The sequence below is a fragment of the Branchiostoma belcheri genome, unplaced genomic scaffold, assembly GCF_001625305.1.
Source record: "Branchiostoma belcheri isolate BF01 breed outbred unplaced genomic scaffold, Haploidv18h27 scaffold9, whole genome shotgun sequence".
Classification (NCBI taxonomy): Eukaryota; Metazoa; Chordata; class Leptocardii; order Amphioxiformes; family Branchiostomatidae; genus Branchiostoma; species Branchiostoma belcheri.
In genome coordinates, this window is record NW_017804575.1 from 3,528,287 (window position 1) to 3,554,371 (window position 26,085).

The 26,085-nt window shown below is 41.1% G+C and overlaps 2 protein-coding genes across 3 annotated transcripts; one reads left to right on the forward strand and one right to left on the reverse strand.

Moving 5' to 3' along the window:
- Positions 1-26,013, forward strand: LOC109487634 (hypoxia-inducible factor 1-alpha-like). Its single transcript, XM_019791639.1, has 19 exons — positions 1-235; positions 799-881; positions 3,118-3,275; positions 4,571-4,669; positions 5,360-5,413; positions 6,302-6,562; positions 14,412-14,515; positions 14,648-14,791; positions 16,202-16,359; positions 16,840-16,922; positions 17,157-17,246; positions 17,747-17,852; positions 18,304-18,450; positions 19,201-19,348; positions 19,825-19,928; positions 20,403-20,544; positions 21,340-22,223; positions 22,844-23,073; positions 23,407-26,013. The coding sequence occupies exons 1-19, from the start codon at positions 117-119 to the stop codon at positions 23,644-23,646; spliced, it is 3,354 nt and encodes a 1,117-aa protein (XP_019647198.1). The 5' UTR covers positions 1-116; the 3' UTR covers positions 23,647-26,013.
- LOC109487748 (NADH dehydrogenase [ubiquinone] 1 subunit C2-like) lies at positions 7,411-12,707 on the reverse strand. 2 transcript variants are annotated; one of them, XR_002141264.1, is made up of 3 exons: positions 12,009-12,170; positions 8,819-8,962; positions 7,411-8,510 (listed from the first exon to the last, which is right to left on the reverse strand). XR_002141264.1 is itself a non-coding variant. In XM_019791813.1 (3 exons), exons 1-3 carry the CDS (start codon positions 12,588-12,590, stop codon positions 8,461-8,463), a joined length of 384 nt encoding a protein of 127 aa, XP_019647372.1. In that variant the 5' UTR covers positions 12,591-12,707; the 3' UTR covers positions 7,411-8,460. The 2 variants fall into 2 exon arrangements, 1 of the variants encoding a protein (XP_019647372.1); XM_019791813.1 differs by lacking the exon at positions 12,009-12,170 and adding an exon at positions 12,401-12,707.
- Positions 26,014-26,085: the final 72 nt, after the last annotated feature.

Consider the following 26,085-nt stretch of genomic DNA (forward strand, 5'->3'; position numbering starts at 1 on the left):
TGACCGGTCCACAAACAGTCGTTTTGTATTTACACCTGTCGTTAAGCCCCGCCCTTGCCTAACAACGGGACAAGCTGAGCAGCTAAGGTGTCACCCAGGTAGATCAGGCTTCCAACATGGCGGACGAGGACAGAGGGGACGACCGGGACTCGGACGGGCAGGGATCCGACGATGACTTCGCCGACTACGACCTGGACCGGATCCGTGCCGAGATCCAGCAGGAAAAACAAATGAAGTACGCCGGACGCATAACGTCATCGTGTCGTTTTGTGTTTGCTATGTTGTCTAGGAGACGACAGACCTTTTTCCATTGCGTAGTTGTAGACCTTCGCGGATATTAGCTTTGATAAATTGTTCAAACAATAATAGAGATACGATCATTTGTAATTTATTTCCTTTAGCAATCGACTATAAAAAGAACAACAAACTGTGGAATTTGATGGATGTTTATGTAATGTTGAGAAGCTAATTCATTAATGTCATGTTACGTTTTAGGTCGAATTCGAGCTGCATAGATTTTGAACAGTATGTTTGTAGTTTTTGTATAAAAAAAATGCAATGTCACGCATCGAAATCTTTTAGTCCCAAAAAGTCCCTACTTTTCTTTCCCTGGCATGCAGGTCAGCCTACTCCTACAAATAGTGTAGTTTATGAAACAAATATCCATACACCAGCTTCATATAGTTTCTTTTCCAAGACAAAAAGCATCTTAATTATGACACACACTTTTGAAAGTTGTTTTTGTAAGAATCCTGAACAATTGCGTAAAATCCCACCAATTATCTCACCCCCTCCCAGGGAAATGTTGGACCAGTCCACCACAGAGCTGAAACTGACAGTGTCTGAACTGGAGAAGAGATTTGATGGGGTTGAGGATGAAGGTGAGATGAAAACTGTACAGTATGATACACAAGTATCATCTATCATCCTCCTCTTCTACACTGGAGGACCAATCAGTGACGCTACATGAAAATTGAGCTACTCAATTGGTCTGCAGGAATCATGTACTAGTATTACTAAAAATATGTAGGTGCTGGTTTAAATTATAAACCGCTGAACAGTAAAATGAGCTTAATTCCTTAATGATCTTGTGTTGCATCATATACCAAACTAGGCATGATGTACAAAATGACTAAAAAAACTGGTGGATGTACCAACTAGAGTTCCACGATCTCATACCTTCGCCAAATGATGTTAGCCTTTATGACTAAGAAATTATAGATTAATCCCCCTGATTGTGCAAATAGGATCCTATATTGCATCAATTATATCTGTTGATCATATTCTACACCAGAAGACAGTCTTATGTTATCAATGCATGCCATTATATCATGTCCTCATAAATTATGCAAATGAGGTCCTTATTTGAATAAGTTATGTTTAATTATGTTCACCTTCACATAACTTTCAAATATCCCAAGTATGAAATTCCAGATATTACCAATATGTAATTATAACATTTTCTCATTAATTATGCAAATTAAGTCATCATTTGCATAATCGATATCTGCCTGTATTTCTGCCATTCTGAATTACATATGTCACAAGCTTGAATAGCCCTATCTTGGAATGCAGCTGATTTATAGAATTTCCTCATTAATTATGCAAATTACATTAATATTTGCATAATTGTAATATCATCATGTCAAGCATCACTTCAGCTACCTACATGCCAAAAATCACGACGATCCATCAATCGGTTCTTGAATTATCCGCCTTTAACCATTTTTCAACTAATGCCCCTGCAGTTCCAGAGCAAGCAGCTAGGGGGCCCAAACTCATGTCACTTGTTCCCCAGCACAAGAGCTACCTACCATCCAAATTTCGTCAGCCTAGCATGTCTAGATCACGAGATATCACAACCGGAAGTTCAGCTGCAGTACCATAACAAGCCGCTAGGGAGCCCAAAATCTAATCAGTTCCACGTCTCATCAAGACCTACCCACCTACCAAATATCAAGACAATCCATCCAGGCGTTCTTGAGTTATCGTGCTCACACACACACACACACACACAGACACACACAGACACACGAACGCCTCTGAAAACATAACCTTCTTGGCGAAGGTAATTACTAAGCTCAGATAAGGCCATGTTGATTTGATTATATGGATGACATCCGCGCGCGCATGAATTTTCGGCCGTTTAAAAAAAAAAATTTTCAACCATACTGTAAATCGTACAAAACAGTTGCAAAATGAGCAAAAATATACCATAAGTTACAAAAAAAATTAATAAAAACTATACCAATGTCGTAGAATGCCAAAATCAAACGAAAAAAGACGAAATTGTAAAGAAATGAACTTGAAGACTAGATTATTCGCCAAACCATTCTGTGCCATTTGCTCAACCCTCATGACCACGTAGATTTCATAACGAAAAGACCTTTTTTTTTGCAAAACTTTTTTTTTATTCGCACGCGCGCATCAGTTTTGGGGCTCCCGGTGGATGTCATCCATATTATCAAATCAACATGGCCTAAGAACAAGAAATAGCCCTGCATTCAAATACCAGTCTTTTTTTATCAACCAAGGATCGAGTTGTTCAAAAACTTTTTTTGCTCCCACTACTTACAGTTGGGGCATGATCATTACCAGAAAAATTTAAGTTTAAACAATGCCTGCAGATAGATGTGTAGAGTTTGGGTGTTTGTTTGCTGTAATATATTAAGGCATATAGCCAGCTGCCGCTGTGCTGCATGCCTGCGAAGTTGGTGTGTTACACTGAAGGGTAGTTATACCGGCTATACTTGTTATGTGTACATGTATAGCCGGTATACATGTGTACAGATTCTTTCTGTATTCGATAGATCTCCATTTGTTTGTACAGACTGAGATGACCTATACAAACTAGTCTTCCTGGAGTCGTTTTGCATAATAAAAATTACACCCAAATTACACACTTATTTATGTACAAATGTACAACTACAACTTAACTACAGCTACATAATACAATCATATTACACGCATACACACAACAAGACAAGTTGTGCTGAGAGGTAAGAGGTCTTCAAAAGAAATTCTAAATCTAATATTTACAATTTGTCATTACCTCTACCATCATGTTTGTAAGGGTTTGGAGGTGTCCACTACAGTGGCATTTCTGTATCCGTGCAGGTAACGAGTGGAAGACGCGATATGAGACCCAGGAGGAGATGAACGGCCAGCTGGACAGACAGATCGTCCTGCTCAGACAGAAACTGGAGGAGTCCAAACAGAACAGTAAGGATGGGAAAAACGCCGCCAGCGTTCGCACCTTTGACGAGCTGTCTGATGTAAGTGGACAAAACATCGCAAATCTTACAATTGTCGTATTACTAGTATATGGTGACATGTGATTGCAAGATGTTAACGCTATATCACCAGAACATGAATTCAGATTTGATATGATTTTTTTTGTGCAGTGGCTAGCTTATATAATACACCTCATAGTCTATAACCATTTATTAAGTTCAAGGAATGCATATCCATGAAAGTCGCTTGAACAAAGCACAATTTTCTTGACTTTGCTACTGTAGCTATGTTTGTAGTGAGCTGTGTGTAAAAAGTGTTTTGTCCTTTTTTTTTTCAACCACAGCTTAATGTAGATGCTTGTTGTACAAATATAGTATGCATTTTTTTCCTTTCCAAGTCTGAACATATTAGGCCAATGCTGAAGGTATTTTGTTGCATTTATTTTTATCTTTGTACCTTTTGTTGGCATCTCACCAACCACTTGATGATATACTTAAGGCCACACTAAGTAAATTTTATGGATGACGTCCTTTGGAGACCTTAAATCTAATGCAAGAGGGCAAAAAAAAACAAGAAGGGCCCTAAAAAACAAGATGCCTAGATTAGAAATATACTAAGAGACGACAAATGTTAGGACACAAATTGAATGAGGTGACACAGTGTAACAAGCAAGAAGTCTTTTATTCATCATCAAAACAGCAATAAATCAGGTGGAACAGCAGTTGTCGTCCTGTGCTTTGGGGAGATAGATGGAGCGGTCAGCAAGTTCCTTCAAATGTGGCAGCATGTACCAAACTGAATTCCTAATGGAAGTCTTGCTTGATGCTTCATAAGCTTTGGTCCGTACAAACCTATTTGCGGCACTGTTGTGACTCTTTGGTCATAGTTACAGGAGCGGAATTTCTTGTTTTTTTTTCTAGGAACAGGCCAAAATCAATGCGCGCGCGGACGTCATCCATAAAATTTACTTGGTGTGGCCTAAGGGTTATTCCATTCAATATGCTTGCACTGAACTCTCTGTATTAGAATTCTCTAGTATGAGTTAGGATAGCATTGATGTGGTCTGCAGACAACACAACCTTCTGTTTATGCTTATTTCTTACCATTAGCCAAACCATCACTCACTCATGCTACTGGTATCCAAAGATCCTAATCTGATATTTTGTGACTGCTAAATTTTTTGCTGACATGTAGGATTGAGGCAGTAAAGAAGGTTACAATCTTCCCTCCCAATATCTGCTTGAAGAAAAGTCCACATAATTCTATATACACATACTTTTAAATTTTAAGTCTTCATAATTCATGTTCTTGTGATTATTCCCATGTACTCCTATAGGCCAGTCTTAAGAAGCTGATGAAACAGATGGAGAAGGAGAAACAGAGTCTTGAGGGACAACTCAGGGACTATGAGTGGAGACTAGACCAGGAGTCCAAGGTCAAGTCGATAGTCATCCTGTCTTCCTCTTACCCTACTGGGAAAATAAAGATCTTTATACACTACATGTACATAAAAGACATCTACCTCATCATGCATGTGTCCTGCAAAATTTAGCTTTCTTCTTACAGAAAGGTTACCTTAGATCCTTCTTGACTGTTGATTCTGCCACTACCTACATCAAACTACAGAAAATTCTACATCAAAATTGTATGACGGCCAACGTGACTGTGTGATAGGTTTGAAATATCATGCTTTTACAAGCTCAACTCACAGAGAGTGAGGACTTCAAAAGCTATAGCTGACCAACTGTCCCGGAGCTATGTAGTGAGCTCAAGTATCTTGTGTCACACCTGACATACATTCGTCTTGAGTCCGCTCTGAAAGAAGTCTCCGTCTGCCTGGCTATATTCCAAGACTATTAAAGACTTCCTTTGAATGTCAGCTCCAGACTTTTCCTATCAGGAGTTGCTGAGGCATGTGGACTATGTAGACAGTTTGGACCTGGCTATGGGTTAGCTGTTTTCTTTGATTTTCTTTACTCGTGCATGAGGAATTGGGTCTATCAAATGTGTCCAACATGTACAGATGTTGGGTTGATAGGTTGTACAGATTAAGACTTTTGATAAGAGACAAATATACATGTTATGTTTGTATGGCTTACATGTTCTTGTACTTTTGTTGCCACAGGCCTTTCACAAGGCAAATGATGAGAGGAAACAGTATCTGACAGAGATCCACCAGGTAAGTGTACATGGTGATTTTGCTAAGTATCCTCAGACCTGGTATCCAGTCTATCGTGGCTGGGGCAGGCTGTCTTAACTATTAATTTCCCCTGCCCAGCTTAACAGACTGCCCGGCGGGAGTGTTACGCCTGTAGGAGCTTTGCTAAGACCTGTAAGAACTTTGTGAAGAGCTCCTGCAGCCCCGAAGAGAGTCTGCCCTAACCACGATAGACTGGACACCGGTCCAAGATGGGAGGGGCGTGTGTGTGTGTGGATATCCTAAAAAATTCATTGATTATAAGACCATCAGCAAGACAAGAGGCTTGTATGCCATCGGTATGTAATACAATGTGCACTAATAGTTTAATTTTATGACTTGACTGACTTAGGCCACACCGCCTTAATTTTATGGATGACATCCTCTGAAGACCCCCAAACTAGTGCGCACGGGCGAAAAAAATAAAAAATCCGTCCAAAAATAAAAATGCTACTAAACCACAGGAATACAAAGGCAAAGCTGGTATTGTGAATTTGCGGCAGAACTGCGGCAGAACATAGCGACATATACGACAAGCAAGCACATGCTGGCTTTTTTACACTGTACGTATGTACTGAGGTCTTGAGTCGTGGAGCTTTGGTAGCCTGGGTGCCATCCTCCAGAGTTACCACGGGCTCCGTACCGTCGCTATATAGCAAGCTACCATGGACTATCCAGGCCAGAGCCTCGGATGACGTGATCTTTTTTTTTTGAGAACAGACGAAAATCAATGCGCGTGTGGATGTCATCCATAAAATTAAGGCGGTGTGACCTTATGAACCAATACAAGACTTTCAGACTATTAAGGGTACAGAAAGACAGGGTCACCGATTGGAGGAATCTCTTTGTTCACTCTGTTTGATCCGACAGGCTCGCCTGGCGATTGAAGACAAGAAGCGACAGGCACGGGTGTCGCTCGACGCTGACGTGGTCGCCGTCACGGGGAAGATGGGCCTGTCTCCTCGAGACGTCCCCAACAACCAGAGAATCCTGGACCCCAAGAAGGGCCCCATCAAGAAGACTGCTGCGGTCAAGAAGCTTCCCAAGTTAAAGAAGTCTCCCTCTCCGCGGAAAAGCCCCAGTCCGGAACGGAGCTCACGGAGCGACCAGTCCAAATCACCGGGGTCCAACTGAACTACTTCACTCAGTTCAAAGACTTGGCTTGTAGATAAGGAGGAAAAGTTGCAGTTATGCAACTTTTTAACAAGTGGTCGTTAATGGCCACATACTCCAGTACCCAATAACCAGTTGAACATTCACTGAGATGCAGTGAATCATTCATCAATTAGGCCACACTAATTCAAGTTCTTGGTTGTCAGATCTTTGCAGCAAATTGATGGAACATGCATGCAAAGTGCATAGCAAAACAGTCATCCTGCAACTTTGCAAGAAACCAGACTGGTTAACATTTCAATGGATTTTTCAACTTGAATGGGAAAACTGTACCAACTAGGAAGATGTGAACTTTCAACTTGGTGCTAAAACATGAAGATATCCTGAATGGTATGTTATCTTTTTAAAGGGATTTAGAAATTAGTCAATAACTGGACTGTGAGATCCCAAAAGAAAGGTGTAAATACACAGAATTATGTACTTGAAAAAAAAAAGCTAATACATGTACCTGAATTCTTATGAAAGGTGTAAATCACCTGAAACGATGTGTTAGTACTTTGCATTCTAGTGTTGCTGTGGTTGTTCAGATATCAATTCTTCATCTTGGAAAAGAAAGTCTGACACATCTGGCTGGTCATAGAAGGGTTGTTTTAGATAAAATAATTATTGTTAGATATCAAATATAGTTAGGTAAAGTTTTGGAATTTTCTTTTGAATTTGTGTTGTATTTATGTTTACCTTGGAGAAGATTTTTAAAAATTGGTCGTGTATAAACATATATGTTGAGTAGAATAAATGTGGCGTATGCTCAGTCTTGTATGAAGTGGTATCAGCCTAATTGTTGTGAAATGACTAGGACAAAGAGTTGTCAACCATACTACTCTTTATTTTAAGCAGCCAACAGGTTATACAGCAGCAAGTCCAGTTTCTTCTATGTACAATTCTTTACGAACTCCTGGTTATCATAACACATTATAGAGAAAAGACAGAAAAAAGTCCAGAGGTCGGATCCCTCCTCAAGTCCAGTCTACATACAGGCAACTGTTTTCCTTTCGGCCACTTGTGTTCTCAGGCGAGGAGTTCAACGCACACCAGATCAATGTAATTTCTCACAGATGACCTCTCTTGGTAACAAGCACACCATTTAATGGTGAAGTCCTTCTTCCATTGTTATTCACAATCTGTCACTCTTCCTCCCTGCCTGAGTCCTATAACCCCATGTTCAATGTTTCCTTTCCAGACACACTCACACACACACACATACAGCAAACTTTCTTTTATCAAGGCACACAGACGAACGAAAATATCACACGCCAAGGTGATATCACAATGACTAGTACATACGACAAGCACTTCCAATATCCTTTCACATCACTGACTGTTGTTACACTGTTGGTTGTGTGGTACTACGATAGGAAAGAAGTCTCCCAAACGCCAGAGGCAGTCCGTCCATACCCTGTGCAGCTGACAAATAAAAATTGCCTAAAGGCCTAAAGCACAATGCCAAACAAAGCCTGTCAGGGTAAGGAGGGCTGCCTTTGGATCTTGGGAAAACCAGAGCAAAGAAGTAGGAAAATTCAAAACGTTCCAGAATGCCTTCCCTTTATACGGGAAGGTCCATTCCTTCAAATAGCACCATTCCATCAGTGCTTATCTCTATAAACATATAAACCACATTGACTAGAACTATCACGGCTAGCTACTCTCATAAACAAAGCCCTGCACAAGCTGGGTTACAGGAGACGCGCTGTGTGCCAAACGCCGGGTTACTACTAGGTTAGCTGAAGCGAAAGCAAGACTGCTGCTGTATGGACCATCACAAGCTGCTGGGGCCTGCCTGCCTGGCTGCTGTTTAAACTCTGCTGAAATTCTGAAGGGGGAGGGGGGCTGGTGGTCTGTTGTCTTCATGGCCGCACTCAGCGGATGGGAGCCCACGGGTACAGCACATCGTTAAACGTCTTTCCTCCTGAAAAACAGCAAAACAAATGACCTATAAGTAACGACACTCTCTTTCATTCAATGTTGACCATTACCATATCAAAACTGCCACTGACAGTATAGCCTTATATTATACCGTCATGTTGTGATATTTACTTGCCAAATTACAGTAAATTTATTTTTGGAGGGACTACTTTGATGTGGGTGCTAAAAAAAGTCGCAAGATCTTTATAACATATTACTGTTCTCTAAATGCTGTTTACAGATTATCAGAGCTGTTGATTAACTAATCTATACAAGTACACCCTAAGATAAGTTTATCTACAGAAGCAGTACCCGGGTCTGGGAAGTCCTCTGGGTGTTTCTTGATGTAGTCCTTGACGATCAAGTCTCTTCTGGCAGTTCTGTTGTTTTCAGCTTTGGCGAAATAGTAGGCAGCCACCGCGCCAAGGCCACCAAAGAGAATGTGCCGCTGGACACCTGTGGAAACAGCAAAGGACAACATTTTTAGCTTAGTCATGTTAGTCTTGAATCCTTTCTTATGTTTACTGAAGGAAAACATTGTTTTTGCTCTGCTTCCTCTTCTTCTTCTCCAAACCAATAAGGTCAATGACCTGAACCAGACGTCTGTCACCATGGTAACTAGTGTTGGGTTACATGATGTTGCAATTTTATAGCAGGAGAGATTTAGACTCCTGTGTGACCATATATGAATGTGTTTGAGTAAGAATTAACAGAGCAGACCATATACGAAAGTAAACATTTTTATGCATTTGCTTTGGAAATTTATGTTACCTTTCTAGTTTTTTAATTCAGGAACGAAACAGATAATCATATTACAGGTGAGCAGAAAAAGAGGCTAATAATATAACTAACTTTATAGCAATGACCTTGGTCTTGAGTTTTGTTTACACAGCTGTAGCCTTTCTGGTTTTACCCGCAAGCCTTTTTGGGACATCCCATTCAAGACTATGAGGGGTGGTGTTAAAAAAGGGGAGGGGGTATCCTTCATGCTCTTTTTGGTCTCCCCATTACATTCCATCATTTGACTGACAGAACAGGTGAGTCCACCCCTCTCAGCACAATGGACCAGTCCTGACTGGCATCCACAGGTAAAGGACCCCTCTTAGAACAATGGACCAGTCCTGATTGACAGCATACCTACTAAAGGTAACCATGAGTTACTCGACATAGTTCTTGGACAAGGTCTATAGGTAATAACAGAACATATGCCCTTGTGATTGGCCCTGTTAACACTGCTATCCAACCATAGCCAATTACTGGGCTCTACTGGCCCTTATCCACTCATGGGCTTACCCAAAATCCTGCTCTATCCACCAAGAGATCTCAATAATTGACTTGAAGTTATCCAGAGGACACTATTACTGTATCAAATGAGCTTTGAGTTAAAACCGAATGGCTCCAAGTGCAGCCTTCTTTGATCAAAGGAATTACATTATGCATATTTTAGGTAAAGATTTTTTGGTAAATGTTTGTTGGAACAAAAAAATTCCACTGAGGTGTGGGCGTTGAAGAGAAAAAAAGTGGCAGGAAAAGATTGAATGTTTGATGTCAAACACTGTCTAGACATTAGCGGAGACAGTGTGGGGAACACCGTCCAATGGCAGGCCTTTGCCAGACTTAACCCCAGACTCCAATGGCTCTGGGGTCAGACACCAAATACAAACATTCCTTCTAGTCTAGACATATCATCTGAGGGAAGGCCCAACAATGCCCTAGTGTAAGGAAAACTGGTCAGGTACAAAGTCTACCCATTTGAAAACCCTGTCTCCCTTATCAGTCCTGAACAATAGTGTAGATCTGCTAGACCAGACTGACAGGGATTTTCTGTCACACAACTTTATTAAACTTTGATAGACGTACGGCCTAAAGGTATCCAGTAAAGAAGCCAATACAATGGCACCAGATGTCTGAATCCAAGGGAAACCCCTACAGTCAAGTGCCAGTATCATATTTCATACCACTGAGACTGTGCAAATGTTCGCTCACTACCTGTCCCAGGTACACAGTACGATTTCCTGACAGGCAGTAGGGGTGACTCTGTAGGCATGTATTACAGTGGACACAAGTGGTAACTGACTAATAGAACCATGCTTGTATTCCCAAAGGTGTAAACACACACCTGAATGCAAGGGAACTCAACACCTTGACAGCTGTCAACCCTTTTGTATCTGTTCGACCTTGAAGCCAATTGAAATCATTCTTAGCTTGCTAAGATGTTAAGAATCATTGTTCTGTGAATGAAAATGACAAACAGCAAGGCTGCTAAAGACCACAGAAGAAACATCATTTTCTGTGGCCATTCAAAGGAAACAATTGGATACTTCTTTAAGTTCTTAAGTTACAAATTATCAACTGTCAGCATGGGACTGACTGAGCTTACTTGTGACCTTAGAACCAGTCAAGTTCTCTTCTATTCTCTCTCTCTATTTCTCTCGTCCACCGTCATGTTTTGAATTTTTTGTGAGGTTGAATGTGCTTTTGTGTGTAACGTCTGGAGAGGGAATCAATGGGAGAACAATGGCTGTCATTTGTTGTGTCTGGCCACCATTCAGCAGACCGTGACACCTGTGACCTCACCCTGCTGGGGGCACAAGGTCTCCCCAAGGACCCCCCTACCTTGTCCCACTCCTAGGTCACCTCCCAAACCTACCACACAATGGAGAAGGTCAGTGTAGGAACTTTCCCACATCACCCACTCTTACACACGCACACTAGCAGGCTGGAACCACCTAATCTTCACTCTTCTGTATTATTACAGGCAACACAATACATGAATAGACAGGAAAACCTCAGTCTCCGGCTTTCCCACACCCCAGGGCTTCTAGGCAGTCAGTATGGCACATTTTATCAGGGCTTTACAGCAGTTACTAGTATTACGGAGTCTGTAGCTTGGCAGGATTCCTAGCTTTCTGCAAGCCCCGAGGAACTGTTCAGAGGGAAATGTGCAGGCAGACGAGAGATCTTTGCGCTTGGAAGAAGTCGACATAAATTTCCGGTTGGATCGTGCCAGCAGACATCCAGACGAAATGCCTTAGCCAGAGGAACAAACGTTCTTCCGGAAAGGACTACAGATTGGAATGAATGATTGCTCAAGGGATGCAAGAGAAAGACCCAATACATCATTATTACCATTTACAGAGCATTCTGAAATCAAACATATTTGAACAAGAAATGAAAGGAAAAGATATCAAACTAAATACCGTCTGACGAAAGGATTGATTAAGATTCAAATAAGAAATGCTTGCATACATTCTTCTGCTACAGGAGTAATATCAATCCTCAAATTATAGCAGATATAATAATTATTTAACCATATTTTGGTGCATTTTTTCTACAACCAAGGCCGTTAGAGTGCAGTATAACGTTCTTGGACAAACAAATGTCAAACCTGCAAAGGATCTTCCAAGAAGAAAAAAAAATTCCCACCAAATTGCTAATTTGTCTGTTAATTCCACCTTTGTTAAGCAAGTAAAAAAGAGGTCCCCCCTGTCCGAATGCTCACCTGACGACCACACGGTTCCCGACCCCCTCACGCCCCGGGACAGCCGGGCAGGCCCCGGCAACTTGTGCCCGCTGCGCCGCCGCCACACCCTACCTCTCTACCCTAGCCTGCTATAAACTACAAATGAGTGTCTGGCCGGTGCAGACGTCTACTACATTAGCCTGGGTCCACAGACAGGGCAAGGCCAGACGGAAATGTATGCGGGACCAATCAGGGACTAGAACCCCGCACCTGCGTGTGGGGGGATACCTGGCATGGCAATAATTTATGACCCCCCGGTCTGGTCATGACTTTCTACACACAGAACACAAACACCTGGCGAGTCTACAAAACATGACAGTTTGCTCATCACGACAGAAAACATTGTTTGCAACGAATAAGCACACACACACCTGCGTAATATGGTCGTCTTTTCAAAACATTTGTAAGGACAGCTGTCCCCAACCCCCAGACCACGAATATCCCGGTGTAGCGGTTGAGATAGTTCGGCGGGTCCACTTCATCCACGATCAGACTCTCCGGACGACCTAGAGCGCCGTAAGGATTTATCCAACATTCCTCTGGACCCCTTGTCTGTACCATAATGCTGGATAGAAGAGAGATTTCTAACGAGAAGTGAGTTTTTACGGTGTCACAAGGACATCATGGCTGAAGGTGGCGACGAACAGACGCATCCCAGCATGCACTGCGAGGATTGATCTTCAAGCAGATGTTGGGTGGAAGATCGCAAGCCTTTCGTCTGCTTTCGAGCTTTCTAGACTCCAGGAGCGCGACTCACTGGTATCTCTGACCACCTCTGATAGCCACACTATTAGAGAAAAATGTCGGCGTGGTTGGTTGTCAGAGATGCCCAGCGTTCAGAGAAACTCAGCGATCCCAAAAATCTTCCACCACGAAACAACATCTGCTTTGTTTGAGATTTAATGTAATACATGTATAAATTGACATTTTGACCTAAAGAAAACGAAAAACACCACATTCCATTTCCAAGCAGATGACTCGAAAGCAGGTCATCAGTTATAATGCCTAAACCCGTTACTTTTGCAGGGTTCTAATTTCGCAGGAGGTGAAATTATTCTGAAGTTCATACTTCAAAATCAGAGTTGAAAGAATTCTGTGATAGTCAGTAACGTTAACATTAGTACGCCTTTATAATTTGTTCCAGGAAGTTTTGGTTTTAGTTCAATCAAGGAGCATTAGCATTTTTATCTTTACTCTCCAAGCAGAGGTTTGGGTTTAGGGTTATTTTTGGCGTGTTATAGGCTTTTTTTTATCGGGGTTTCTTTTTAGCACTGAAATTAGGTGGAAAAATCCAGTGCAAAAAAGAAGCCCCGATAAAAAGCCTAAAAACACGCCAAAATTTAAAATAAACAAGTAAAATCTGAGATTTTATACCTCCGGGCTTTTTATTGTATATTTTTCCATGTTGTTCGTTCTGTATAGTTGATGGCCGGTTGAATTTTATGTGTTAGATTTAGCGTTCCTGGTTGTGTTAATACAGGACTGGTCAACATTTTCATCTGCAGCCCATACCATGTACCCACGGTAAAAATGCATGTCGAGAACGTCTGAGACAGTATACCAAGGTATTTGTAAGTTAAGAAGTCGTACTATACGCCGAAAACATCCAAGATTGCGCAAGAGGGCGTTGACCCCTGACCCATTGGCCCACCCGGAAGTTGCGCTGGCAGCCAGCCCAGCGCCGCGCGCGATCATTTTCAGATTTTTTACGCCCCAAAACACATATACAATAAAAACAAAAAAACCTGCACCATCTACAGCCCATTAAAGAACATACACCGAGTCCAGTCTACCCCAACGCGAGATACAACTGCGATAATATTTCAAAATACATATCGGAAGCAGACACCCCTCTGTTTGACCCCTTTTAAATGGTAAGACCCAAAACTGAAACCTCCCCATTCCTTAACAACATGGTAAATTCCATTTTCAGCATGGCGGGGGTGTCCGGAGCACTTAAAAACCTTTTATTTCCACGCCCATAAACACATATGCAATTAAACAAAAACGTTCTGCATCATCTGCAGCCCAACAGCAATACGTATACCGAACCACAGACAAATCCGTCCAGCGGATCGCGAGAAACAGCTGCTGACAGAAATGTTTCGAACCATAGTAAAACCTCCTCGCGGAAGGATATCTCCTTCCCCGGAGGTAACAAAAAACCAAACCTCTGCTTGGAGAGTATTCGATCTTGTGCCCAGGGTGTTTTGCATGCAGTGCCCTGGGATCAAGATTTGAGGATCCGGGGGTGAAGGGTGAAAAAAATCACGTGATGTTGTTCCAGATGAGCTCGGAGTACTCAGGAGAAGCATCAAACAGGTGCCTCACACTCCACTGCCACTCCTGTTAACCGGTTTTATGTCTTCAGAGTGACCTGCAAGTGGCGTCGGCCCAGTCACACGGGAGCCAAGGTTGCCAGGGCGGCGGCAGAGCCACACCGAGCTGGGAAGGATGAAACGTCGCGCAGAGAGCCGCCATGCAAGGTACGACGTTCTGCACGTAAACTTCCCCATGCTCGTGTAAACAAAAAAACAAGAATTTTTTCGTGGCGTCACCAAATCTGCCACCCGTTTTAATATATGTACACGATGTCGCAATTTCTATTTCTTCTGCAGAGGCGACAAAGAGGAGGATACGAGTTACGGCGATGGACCTGTTCTAAAATCGAGAAAAGGTGTCACGAGTACTACTAGCACTGACTACCCTGACATCGCCAGCCAAGCTTCTCCCAACTCAAGCAGCAGCACTACCTCAAAAAGGTATCAGGAATCACACAGCTAAATTTCAGAAGTCTGTGGATATTATGTTAAGATATTTCTACATGTGGGAACATCAACAGGTGTGAAGGATGTTATGACAAACACATGGGGGCTGCTGGGATGATTCCAAATATGATGTCATTCCTCAGGTCAAGGTGGGGTCAGTGTTGACGTCAGAGATTGGGCAGTGACCCATAAACATCTTGGACTGAAGTAGGAAAACAAGAAAAAAATTGCCAAGCTTTTTACTGCTAACCTTTAGCTAAATATCTAATAAACAAATAATGATAGTAAGTAATAGCCTTTTCTATTTCATTGTAGACTTAGAAGTGTAACAGTACTCTTCGGAAGAATTTTTCATTTTGCCACAGTCCTTTTGCAGTCCTAAGTATCTGTGACATCTACTACATATGTATAGACAAGGCCACACCAATTTAATTTCTTGGTTAACAGGTTCTCCCGCTTCATTTTTTTCTGATTTGCAAATAAAAATAAAAATCCAGAATCAACTGCAAAATGCTCATATTTTGCCCTGAACAGTTGAAAACAGTCCTTTTCTTCCTAGTTGTTACAGTTATTCCATCTTTCAATGCAATGGTATCATTAAAAGTTCAAAATGCATTGTTTAAATTTTGAACCAGCCTGATGTGTTGACTTCATGGCTCCTATCGTACCATTTTGGGCCATAATAGGATGCCTAGGCTTGTTTTTATTTTTATCTTTTTTTCGCCCGCCCGCTCCATTATTTTTCTAGAAAAATCCGTTAACCAAGAAATTAAATTGGTGTGGCCCAAGAACTAGATTAAAAGATTTGATGCAGTAGTCTAGGCCACATGGGACATGAGGGAGGAGAAAAACAACATACTAACCTTTGACCCCACTCCCAGGAGTACATCCTGAGTATTTAATTTGACATAGGATTAACAGTGTGCACATGACATGTATTTAATAGGCCACAGCGAGAAGGTTTTATGGATGACATACGCTCAAATCTAATAACTGAGTAATACAAGCGCAGGGAAAAAAGATGGGCAAAAAAACATGATGCCTAAATTTTGTGCTTTTCAGCTTGACTTGCTTTTGTTTGCTTAGTTATTTCTACATACTACATTAATTAATAATAAAGCAGGTGGAGACACTGACAAGAAGTTAGGTCAAAGGTCCCAGAAAAGGTTATCTTATTTTGCATCAGCAATTTCTTGCTGTATGCCTGTCTGTTGCCATAATGGGAACCAGTGGAAAAGGCATCATTAGACAGAATCAGCAAGTTTACAATATTGTCAGAAAGTTCACAAAAATATTTGATAGCCCTATGATTTTCAGTTTCTTATTACATGTAGTTATGTGTGGGACAGGAGAAAATGAAAAGAAGAATTGTGACAGGAGTCTTATTCATTGTTCATTACACAGAAAGATCCGTAGTCTGGCAGAGAAGCACCGGAGAGACAAACTGACCAGTTACATCTCCCAGCTGTCCACACTTCTCCCTCTTGCCAACACTCCGGACAAGAAGCTGGACAAATGTGACATACTGCGCCTGGCAGTCAACTATCTTAAAGTGCAAAAATGTAAGTTTTATTAACCTGCTTTCAGCAAAAAATCTCTTTTTGGCAACACCCAAGGGGTGGAGCTAATAGTGTAGTTCTGTTCGATTCTTCTTGTTTAAAATTTTATATATATATTTTAAGCGATATTATGTAAGATTTTCCCTATTTCAAGCATCATTGTTTTATACATTTTCTTTCGCTATAAGCCAACCTGGGTTCATACTGACATTTAGGGAGTAAAAGATCAATGACGTTGCGCCAGAAAAACATGTTTATATTCTTTTTAGGAGCCTCCCAAAAATACAGTGGGCCTGGTGCAACTTATTCTCTTGCTGTGCTGAGTCACCGGAAAAGCGAAATAGCGAAGCTAAAATGTTGAAAGTTATTTGAAATGACAATCTAGATGAGAAAATTTCAATTAGTTATATTTTCAGTTTTGGCACAAAAATCTTACATACTATCACTTTTAACTAAATATTCATCCTCCTTTGTTGCGAGCAGACTTGACCAACTCAGATGAGAAGCTCCAAGCTCAGTGGCCATCATGGATGACCGAGGAACAACTACAGAAGCTTCTGCTGGAGGTGAGCATTGATATATCGCATGGAAGATGATCTAGTCTAACTAGATCTGAACTTCACTGACACTAAGTCAGACCCTGCATCAAATTGGAAATAATAAGACAATTGAGACACAACCTCTGTTGTCTGGTAACTACTGATACCATTGATTTTATCATATACAAGACTGCACAATTGAATATAGAACAGCATTGTACATGTCAGGGTGTTATATGTATGTTGTGATTCCAATTACAGAGCAATGATGGCTTCCTACTGGTGGTGGACAAGCGAGGAACCATCCTCCACGTGCACGAATCAGTCAGTCATTATCTCGGTATTCCCCGGGTAAGTCACACCCACACTAGCTACAGAGAAAACAGTTGTATCTCTAATTATTTCTACTTAGAAATTTAACATCGATGATATAATATAATTTTTCTTTTTGCTGTTACAAAGATGATACACAGATGATACATGTATTGAACAATTGGCTTGTTATAATTTACTACATTTTGTATTTATCAATGTGCAGATGCATTTTGTAACATAACACCAACCCAAAAGACCACCTGTTGCATACAAACGATTTGAACTACCTGTTGCATACAAAAGATTCGAACCTTTTACCTTGTGGTCGAGAAATAGTATTACTAACTACTACACCTCAGTATACTACAATACCATATAATACATGTATCCATTTTTTTCTTTTTTAAAAGAAAAATAGCATTATACGTATCTAACTGTATTCCATGAACATTGGGTCTATACAAACCAAACATAGGGTGTAGTCGAGAGGTATATCTGAAGAGTTAGTTAACTGTAATTCTATCCCTCATTTGTAGAATCAAATCACCGGACACACCATTCAGACCCTGGTACACCCGGATGACCTCCATATCCTGTATGAGCATGTCCCACTGCTGCTGCCATTTCAGGACAGTGGGAAAGGTGAGAACTTCATCTCCATAACATACCACAACTCACACAGATACTCTCTACTTAATACCATCTCCTAACCTTTTAAACCTTTGTGCTGTCTGTACAGTAACCCAAAATATTATTGAGTGGCTCTCATGAGCCTTGTCTGTGTTGAACATGATTATTAATAAGTAAATTTAAAAAAATTGTAGAGGGAAAGGAGGTCTTTGTGTTTTCAGTTGTAACGATTGGAAAATACAATGGAAAAGCATGTTTGCAGTATCATAATATAGTTGTGAAGAGGTCATTGTAAAATCCGTGAAAAAAAAACCACCGATTTGCAGTGTATGAATATATATATTCCTATAACTGTCTCCTTTTCCCACTCTTAATGGAGACAATTTCGAAAGTTGATCACATATATGGTGTTACAAAAACACACCCTTGTCAAGTTAGAAGCAATACTTTGGTGCTTTTCCAGTATCCTCCAGTACATCAGATGGCCACCTGTCGTTCTGTGTGCGAGTGGTGTGCCGTAACACCACCAACAAGGCAGGCTTCTTCAGCTACAAGTTTGCTCACTTCAACGGGCACACCCAGCCACTGGTGGAAGACAATGTTGGAGAAGGTGGGTAAAATTCGTGATTCAAGATTGATTAAAATACACACAGGGGCATAGTTGCCCTGTGGTCATGGTTAGAGTTAGACTAGAGTTAGAATGAAGAGACCCCATGCCACACCTCCTAGATCCTGAGTGAATCAAACCTCTCAGTGTGGTTTTATGCAGCTTGTACTTACATTGTAACATACAAAACTGGTATGTACATGATATGCCTTACAGTGGTTATAGAAGCAAAGAACTTGCCATGCGACAAATTTGCTCATTCCTGCCCATACAGGTCCAGAATTATCTATGTATATGTATGAGCGAACAGACGCTTACAAATATTCCTTCTTCCCTCGCACAGTCCCCCAATGGAACGCCTTGCCTGGCCCGGTAGTTATGGCTCCCACCGTTGAGTCCTTCCGGGCCAGGCTGGAGGCCTGCCCGCCTTAGACCAAGGCCTCCCCCCCTAAGGTGCCCCATCAGGGGCTATATGGGGGTGTAGCCGGGGCTCACATAACATCTTTGAGCCCCGGCAAAGATGAAGATGAAGAATAAGTTATATGTATTATGTAATATATATTGTTTCAAGCCATGCTAAAGATAGCCCGGGTATCATCTGCATTAATTTTGTTACTCCATAATTGCACTTTGCAACCATTGCGGCATGCAGTGGAGTAACATATACGGGTGTCACGGCACCCAGGCTATGCTAACTGTATAATGTAAAAAGAAGATATTTGAATGACCTGATTTTTCTTGGCCCATGCACAGGAAACCTCCTGCCCCCTCTGGTGTTGGTAGCAGTGGTACGACCCTACATGGAGTCTGTGTTTAAGGAGATGTCCTCCTTCTTCTCCAGGGAGAATGAAGTCGTCATCTTACACAACTTACAGGGAGTCTGCGAGTTTGCTGACCAGAGGTGTGTAATTGTGTTGTTCTTGTGCCGAAGGACTACAACATTTACCATTTTATGTTTACTGAAGGAAAACATCTTGTTTTTGCTCAGTTTCCTCTTCTCCAAACACAAAAGGTCAATGACCTGAACCAGACGTCCATCACCATGGTAACTAGTGTTGGGATACATCATGTTGCAATTTTATAGTAGGAAGGATTTAGACTCCTGTCACCATACACTGTATAATTATGTGAATGTGTTTGAGTAAGAAGTAACAGAGCAGACCATATGCGAAGGTAAACATTAATATATGCATTTGCTTTGCTTTGAGTCCACTTTGATGTTTCTTTTGTTGCAGAATCATTCATGTAGCTCGCTGCTATTTACTATTACATGTATGTCCCACCTCCTGTAGTGTCTTAGATTGCATGATGACAGTTGTTAGGCTATGGCTGTCATAAATGTAATACTTAGACTAAGTGTAATCCCTTGCCTTCCAGGATGTTTAAGTTTGGAACCCTGGCTACAGAAATACAGTCAGGCTCAGTCTACGATCAAGTTGAGAAAGCAGATCTCAAGTATGTCTCCCATGCACACAATGTCAGTAAGTATCTTCTCTATTTACTTTGTTCATTGTTTTTCAATACTATACCAGTATTTATATATGGCCACAAAGGCTTTTCAGGGCTCGAAATACTGGGTGCACCCAAATTTGGAGCTGTATGTGCACCCAATTTTTTTCTGTGGGTGCACTAGTGCACCCAAATATTTTCGTAGGTTTACACATGTCAACATGTTAAACGTATAGTAGTATACAGCATATTCTTAACATCAAATAATAAAATCAATCTTGTGCTGCTTTTCTTTAAAAATGAAATAAGAAAACAAAATTAGTAGTTGCTGCCAATTTTTTAGATTGGGTGTACCAGTGCACCTCTTCCCAAAAATGAATTTCAAGCCCTGCTTTTTCAAAGGGTGAAGTTTGCTTACAACTGGTTAAGTACTTGCTTTGGCATGATGTCTTGAATGTTGTGGACTAAAAGAGTAGGATTGATGAAAGCTCCTGTCTTCCTGTCAGTCTACGAGACGTCTCAGACAAGCACCGTCTTCAGAATTCGCCGGAACGTTAATCTGGGTTACTGCCACAGCATGACGTATGTCATCAAGGACAGGTGGACCAGTCGTCCTAAGGCTTTCCTCAGCTTCTTCAGCGTGCTCAGGTAGGAATGTACACTTGAAGACTAACAGACTAGCTAACTAGCCCTACGCTATCTTTGTGGGCATCTTTTTCACTTGTTGTCATCATCATATTATTAACTGTTATGAACTGTTCAAGAGCAGCCTTTCCTGTAATTACTCCAATAACGCTGTTTTTTAATTGTGATGATCTCCAACCACCACGTTATATCTGTAGTATTGTTAATGACGTCGATAATATTGAACTTTGTATATACATGTCTTATAATATATACTTTTTTATTGGTTTTACTGAACATGATGATTGTCAACTTCGGCGCAATTCAGCTATTACTACAAGGCCAATTTGTTCCTTCTGTATCAATAAACCATTTACTACCACTACTACAACATCATATTTTATCACACTGATTGGCTCAAAGCTTAGAGATACAAATGTACCGTTTTACTGTGATTACTACCAACACAGATGAACTTTCATGACAAATGTACCGGTACATATTAAGTTCACCTAACTCCTGTGCTGTACATGGTAAAAAAATGCATGCTGGGAAAAAACAAGAACTCATTACCATGACCAGAATGGACACACTGTATATGCACTGCCTTAACGTGTAGTTTTCAATCTGCGTTACAGACAGTGTCAAAAAATTTTCTTTCATTTTTACTTTAACACACAAAGTATGGAGTAATTCAGGTGTTCATTTGGCAAGGCAGAAGTACCATTTCCTATTCATGTGTACTAAGTTCTTGTACAACTAGGAATTTATCAGGACAAGTGTAGTCATTCATATAAGTTTCTCTCTTTTTTTTTACAGTGAAAAGGAAGGCAGGCAGCGCTGGAAGAGACAGGACAAGGAGTACCGAGGGATGATGGCAGCAAAACAAACCCTGTCTCTCCCAGGAAGAAACACCAACCTGAAGGACGAGTCTCTGTCCCCGATGTCTTCAAGCTGCTCCTCCAGCAGTGGTTCTGTTGACTTGGCTGCTGTCTTGGGTCACAAGATGACAAGTCCGGCAGGAAGCAGTACAGATAAGGAAGTGTCTGATCCTGATGGGACCACCTTTGGGCTCCAAACTCTCGGGAATCTCACTCTGTCATCAGATGTACACGTGGGCGACAAATCCCACTTCGGGGACAAGACTGGGCACGGTGAAACGGCAACATGGTCCATTAGTTGTCCGTCGGACACACCTTCTTCACAGCAAGCACAGTTTGACAATCTTCAGGACATTTCCAGCAGTGGGTCCCCACTCAGCTTTGCCAAAACGGTCTCCAGCGGGGAAAACAGTCCTCAAACGTGGTCCAGTCCGATGGATATGTGCCTGACGCCCAGCGACACACTCCAGCTCAGTCCCACCTACACCAGCCCTGACGTACAGACCCAGAACGCAACATCGCAGGCTTCAGATTTGCTGAGAGAGTTGATGGCCACTCAGACGCCCGTGTCCCCTGTCACTCCTACAGTGGCAACAGATTCAACCTGCATGCACCAGAATGGTCACAATGGCAGTGCCTTCATCAGTGGTACACCAGAGATATCTGCTGCAGTTGATTCTGGTGAAATGTCGGGAAGTCTTACTACAGGAGACCAGGAAGGAAAAGTAAGATCTCAACATCCCTCTGTAGCAGTGGTTCACCCCACTCAGGCAAGGGCTATGGTATCGTCCAATGGACAAGCTGACCTACAGCCCCTCACTGGTATGTAAATACTGGTATATACTGAGATTTACCTCTAGTTACCTTGATTGATTTATCAACCTGATAAAAGTCATGGATAGATGATATTCTGTTTCTGTTTGTACATTTATATGTACAGTCGTCTTTTGAGCCATGGAAATACATTGGGGGCAGCCATGTACATGCATTCAGACACCCCTACATTCTGGCACATCTATGTTTGACATAGAGTTAGCATTGTCTGAACATAGGGGGTCTGAACATAGGGGGTCTGAACATAGGGGAGTCTGAACATAGGGGGTCTGAACATAGGGGTGTCTGAACATAGGGGTGTCTGAACATAGGGGTGTCTGAATATAGGGGTGCCTGAACATAAGGGGGTCTGAACATAGGGGTGTCTGAACATAGGGGTGTCTGAACATGGGTCTGAACATAGGGGTGTCTGAACATAGGGGGTCTGAACATAAGGGGGTCTGAACATAGGGGTGTCTGAACATAGGGGTGTCTGAACATATGGGTGTCTGAATGTAGGGGAGTCTGAACATATAAGGGGAGTCTGAACATAGGGGTGTCTGAACATACTACATGTATCAACATAAGGGTGTGTTAACATAGGGTGTAACCAAAATGCATTCTTCCAGATCCTCTGGGGGTCTTCACCAGTCCCTCGGAGAATACCCAACCGGTACTGGAAGCCAGCCTGACGTTCCTGACTCCCCCCTCCCACTCCCTGGTGACAGAAGAGTACCGGTTCAACCGCCGACTGGCCAAGCAGCAGAGACAGCTGTCCCAGCAGATCCAGCAGTACAAGCGGGAGATGCAGCTGGTTCAGAACCAGATAGACTTGAACCAGTGTATTATGAAGCTGCAGGTGGGTCAGACAGATTTTGTGTTAGACAAAGTCAGGGCTCGGATGTCTGAACTACCAATGACTGCAATGGAAACTTGCGAACCAAAACCCAGTCTACACAGTTTAGTTGGACCCATCACATAACAACCCATGGTAACAAATAGCTTGAAGAATTAAATGCCAGTCGATTAAAGTGCAGTTTAGGTCAGGCTTCCCTGAAACTCAGTCAACGAACTGTTGTTTTTGATGAATGTTGGCAAATTTTCTGTTGAGCTTTTCTTCTTTAATTTTTATGTTCATCATATTATTATTAACACTAGGCTTACATATTGTCCTTTTGTTTTCTGGGTATAGAAACTGAAGGGAAAGGAACAGGACATGGCTCTTCTGACAGACTTGGACAGAAGCCCGCAGGTGGACGACATGTACTGTTCACACGGCCTGACTGACCAGATGGACACCACAGAAGCCTCACTGGACCTCCCTTCTACTTCAACAACAACAACCACCCAACTACCTGCCTTACAGGAGGTCACAAACAAAAACAACGACATTTGGTACAAACAGGGCATAAGTAACAGTGATTCAATGTAACGTATCCAGTCACCACCAAGTGCCTGCGAAGCTGGCATGTTTTGCCGAAAATATATATGATTATATAAAAGATATATATATGATTATATAATACAGGTTAAATGATCTGACAAAGATCCATGTGCACTTGCAGATACACGTACACATAATGGCTTGGTGGACACAAATCACTGGATAATAATAGAAACCATGGTTGTGAGATGACTACAATACATATCATTCGGGAAGCTTAAAACACAAATATTGCAAATGGTATTAAACACTATTATAAAGTGTTATGTATTATAACAAAATGAACCTAGTATATATTTAATGAATGAATGTAGTCCTTCAGCTACTCTTTGGATTTGTACAACAAAATGCAATGGCAGAGTGTATTTGATACATATCATTCGATAAAATATAATCTTTTACTGTATACATGTATAGTATTATATTCTAGTATTGTGCTTTCACTGTCATCATTTGTATTGTTATAATGTGGCCTAGTTACATATACACATTGTGGTATCTTTTACAAAAATGCACCTATATATTTAATGAATACAAGCACTCAGCTGGTCTGTGGATTTGTACAAAAAGATAAAATGATAAAGAAGGTATTCTTAGAAATGAAGAGTAATTGGTTATTGTTGAAATGTCCTAAACACATTTTATAAGGTGTGGTGTGTCTACCTCAAAATGTGACTTATCTGATGGTCCAGATCTAGTTCAAGTAAATTCATGAATTGTTGAAAATGAAATGGGTGTAACAGAAGAAACAGGCATCCTGTGCTAGACTCAAATGCTGCTACAGGAGCCAAAAACTAGTCTGGTTAACTTCTAGCTCTTAATCAATTGATTAAGGTACATACTGTAACAAAATAACATAAGTGGAAAATCTGAGAAGTCAAACCAGAGTGGCCTTACAATAACTAAGATCTGGCTGTATCAAAATCTGATGTGGAAAAAACATTTGACATGCGGGTAGCAGTGAGAGTGTTGATTCGGGTTAGAGTGTTGATTCGGATGGACTGGGCTCACCTGAAAGATTACATACTTGTAAACTTTGATTACTGGTAGCAAACATTTATTATGTTCTTTTATTTGCATTATTAGCTCACCAGGAACATATCTTGCTCAACTAGTCTACAGGCCCAAAGTCAGAGGACCTTTTTGTCAGCAATATGGCTTGTGTTCTCTCGATCACTGCACAATTTTTAGAGATTGGCAGATGACTTTTTTGTATCAAAAAGTGTGTTGATAGTGTTGCTTTATGCCCCATCTAGCACCGAGCCATATCTTAGTCACATTATTGATCATTATTAACATGGAATACTAGAAACCATAGGTTTTCTATTATATTAAAAGAATTGATGTTTTGACGGGTATTTATGATGAAAAAGCTTATAGGGTCCATTCCAAGTCACTGCTAGGGTTTATTTGTAATGATTTTCAATTCAAATGTAACAGTTTTGGATCATTTGAAATGATATTTATCTCACAGTAAATTTCTTAATGTTTGTAACTTATGTAAAATGTGTTTGTGCACATATTCTTCGAATCGCTAGCAATGCAAAGTATTGTTGCTGCTTTCCAGTACAATTGTACTTTACAAAGCAAAGTATTACATGTATGTGGAATTTGATAGGTGTAATCAGTACTTGATAGTTCTTTTCCTATATTGAACTACATGCATTTTAGATGACATAAATGATAAGTTACATTCTCAACTAGATTGTTACTATTTTGTCCACTTACAAATGTCAATATTTGTACATAGTTATGCCTTAGAATTTGAAATAAGTTGTATATTATTAATTGTTGTGTCAAAGGGTATTGGTAATTACTATTACTTGTATTAGCTAGATTGGCATAATGTTAGTGGGACTGGCTTTTCCATATAATTATTTCACCAGCAGCTGTGAAGACCCCTTTTCCACTAGACTGTGATTGCTAAGCTATCGTTGTGAGACCAAAATTGGATTTATAACTGGAATATTATGCACAATGTTTTAGTATGATTTAAAAGACAAGGAAACTGTGCAAATATCTAGATCTGTTTTTTTATCTTTGAAATATTTGGTTGCTTGTCAGTTTCAGCCTGTGGTGGAAAAGGGGTGTATGCTGTGTGTTTAGAAGCTACATGTATTTCAGACACCTACATGTACGTTACATATCAGATCTACTTATATAAGTAAATCACATGTAGGACCAGATTGTGAAGAGCCGAAAGTTTAATGTATGCCCAGGAGGAGTACGAATAAAGGCTGGTCTAGCTGTCCTAAGAAATCACAAGACACAATACATGTATCATTTTTGTCATATGATGTTACTCTCCAAGCAGAGGTTTGGGTTTTGGGGGAATTTTTAGCTAGCCTGGGTACCATCGAGCGTTGCGTAGCGAAAATCCTGATGGTACCCAGGCTAATTTTTAGCGTGTTTTTAGGCTTTTTTATT

Excerpts from the sequence above, each read along its gene's own strand:
- LOC109487634 (XM_019791639.1), top strand. The coding sequence starts at position 117 with ATGGCGGACGAGGACAGAGGGGACGACCGGGACTCGGACGGGCAGGGA. Across the intron at positions 4,670-5,359 it reads GACTAGACCAGGAGTCCAAG|GCCTTTCACAAGGCAAATGA; the intron begins GTCAAGTCGATA and ends TTGTTGCCACAG. Across the intron at positions 6,563-14,411 it reads CCAAATCACCGGGGTCCAAC|AGTGGCGTCGGCCCAGTCAC; the intron begins TGAACTACTTCA and ends GAGTGACCTGCA.
- LOC109487748 (XM_019791813.1), bottom strand. The coding sequence starts at position 12,590 with ATGGTACAGACAAGGGGTCCAGAGGAATGTTGGATAAATCCTTACGGC. Across the intron at positions 8,963-12,400 it reads AAGACGACCATATTACGCAG|GTGTCCAGCGGCACATTCTC; the intron begins GTGTGTGTGTGC and ends CTGTTTCCACAG. Across the intron at positions 8,511-8,818 it reads AGAGGACTTCCCAGACCCGG|GAGGAAAGACGTTTAACGAT; the intron begins GTACTGCTTCTG and ends GCTGTTTTTCAG.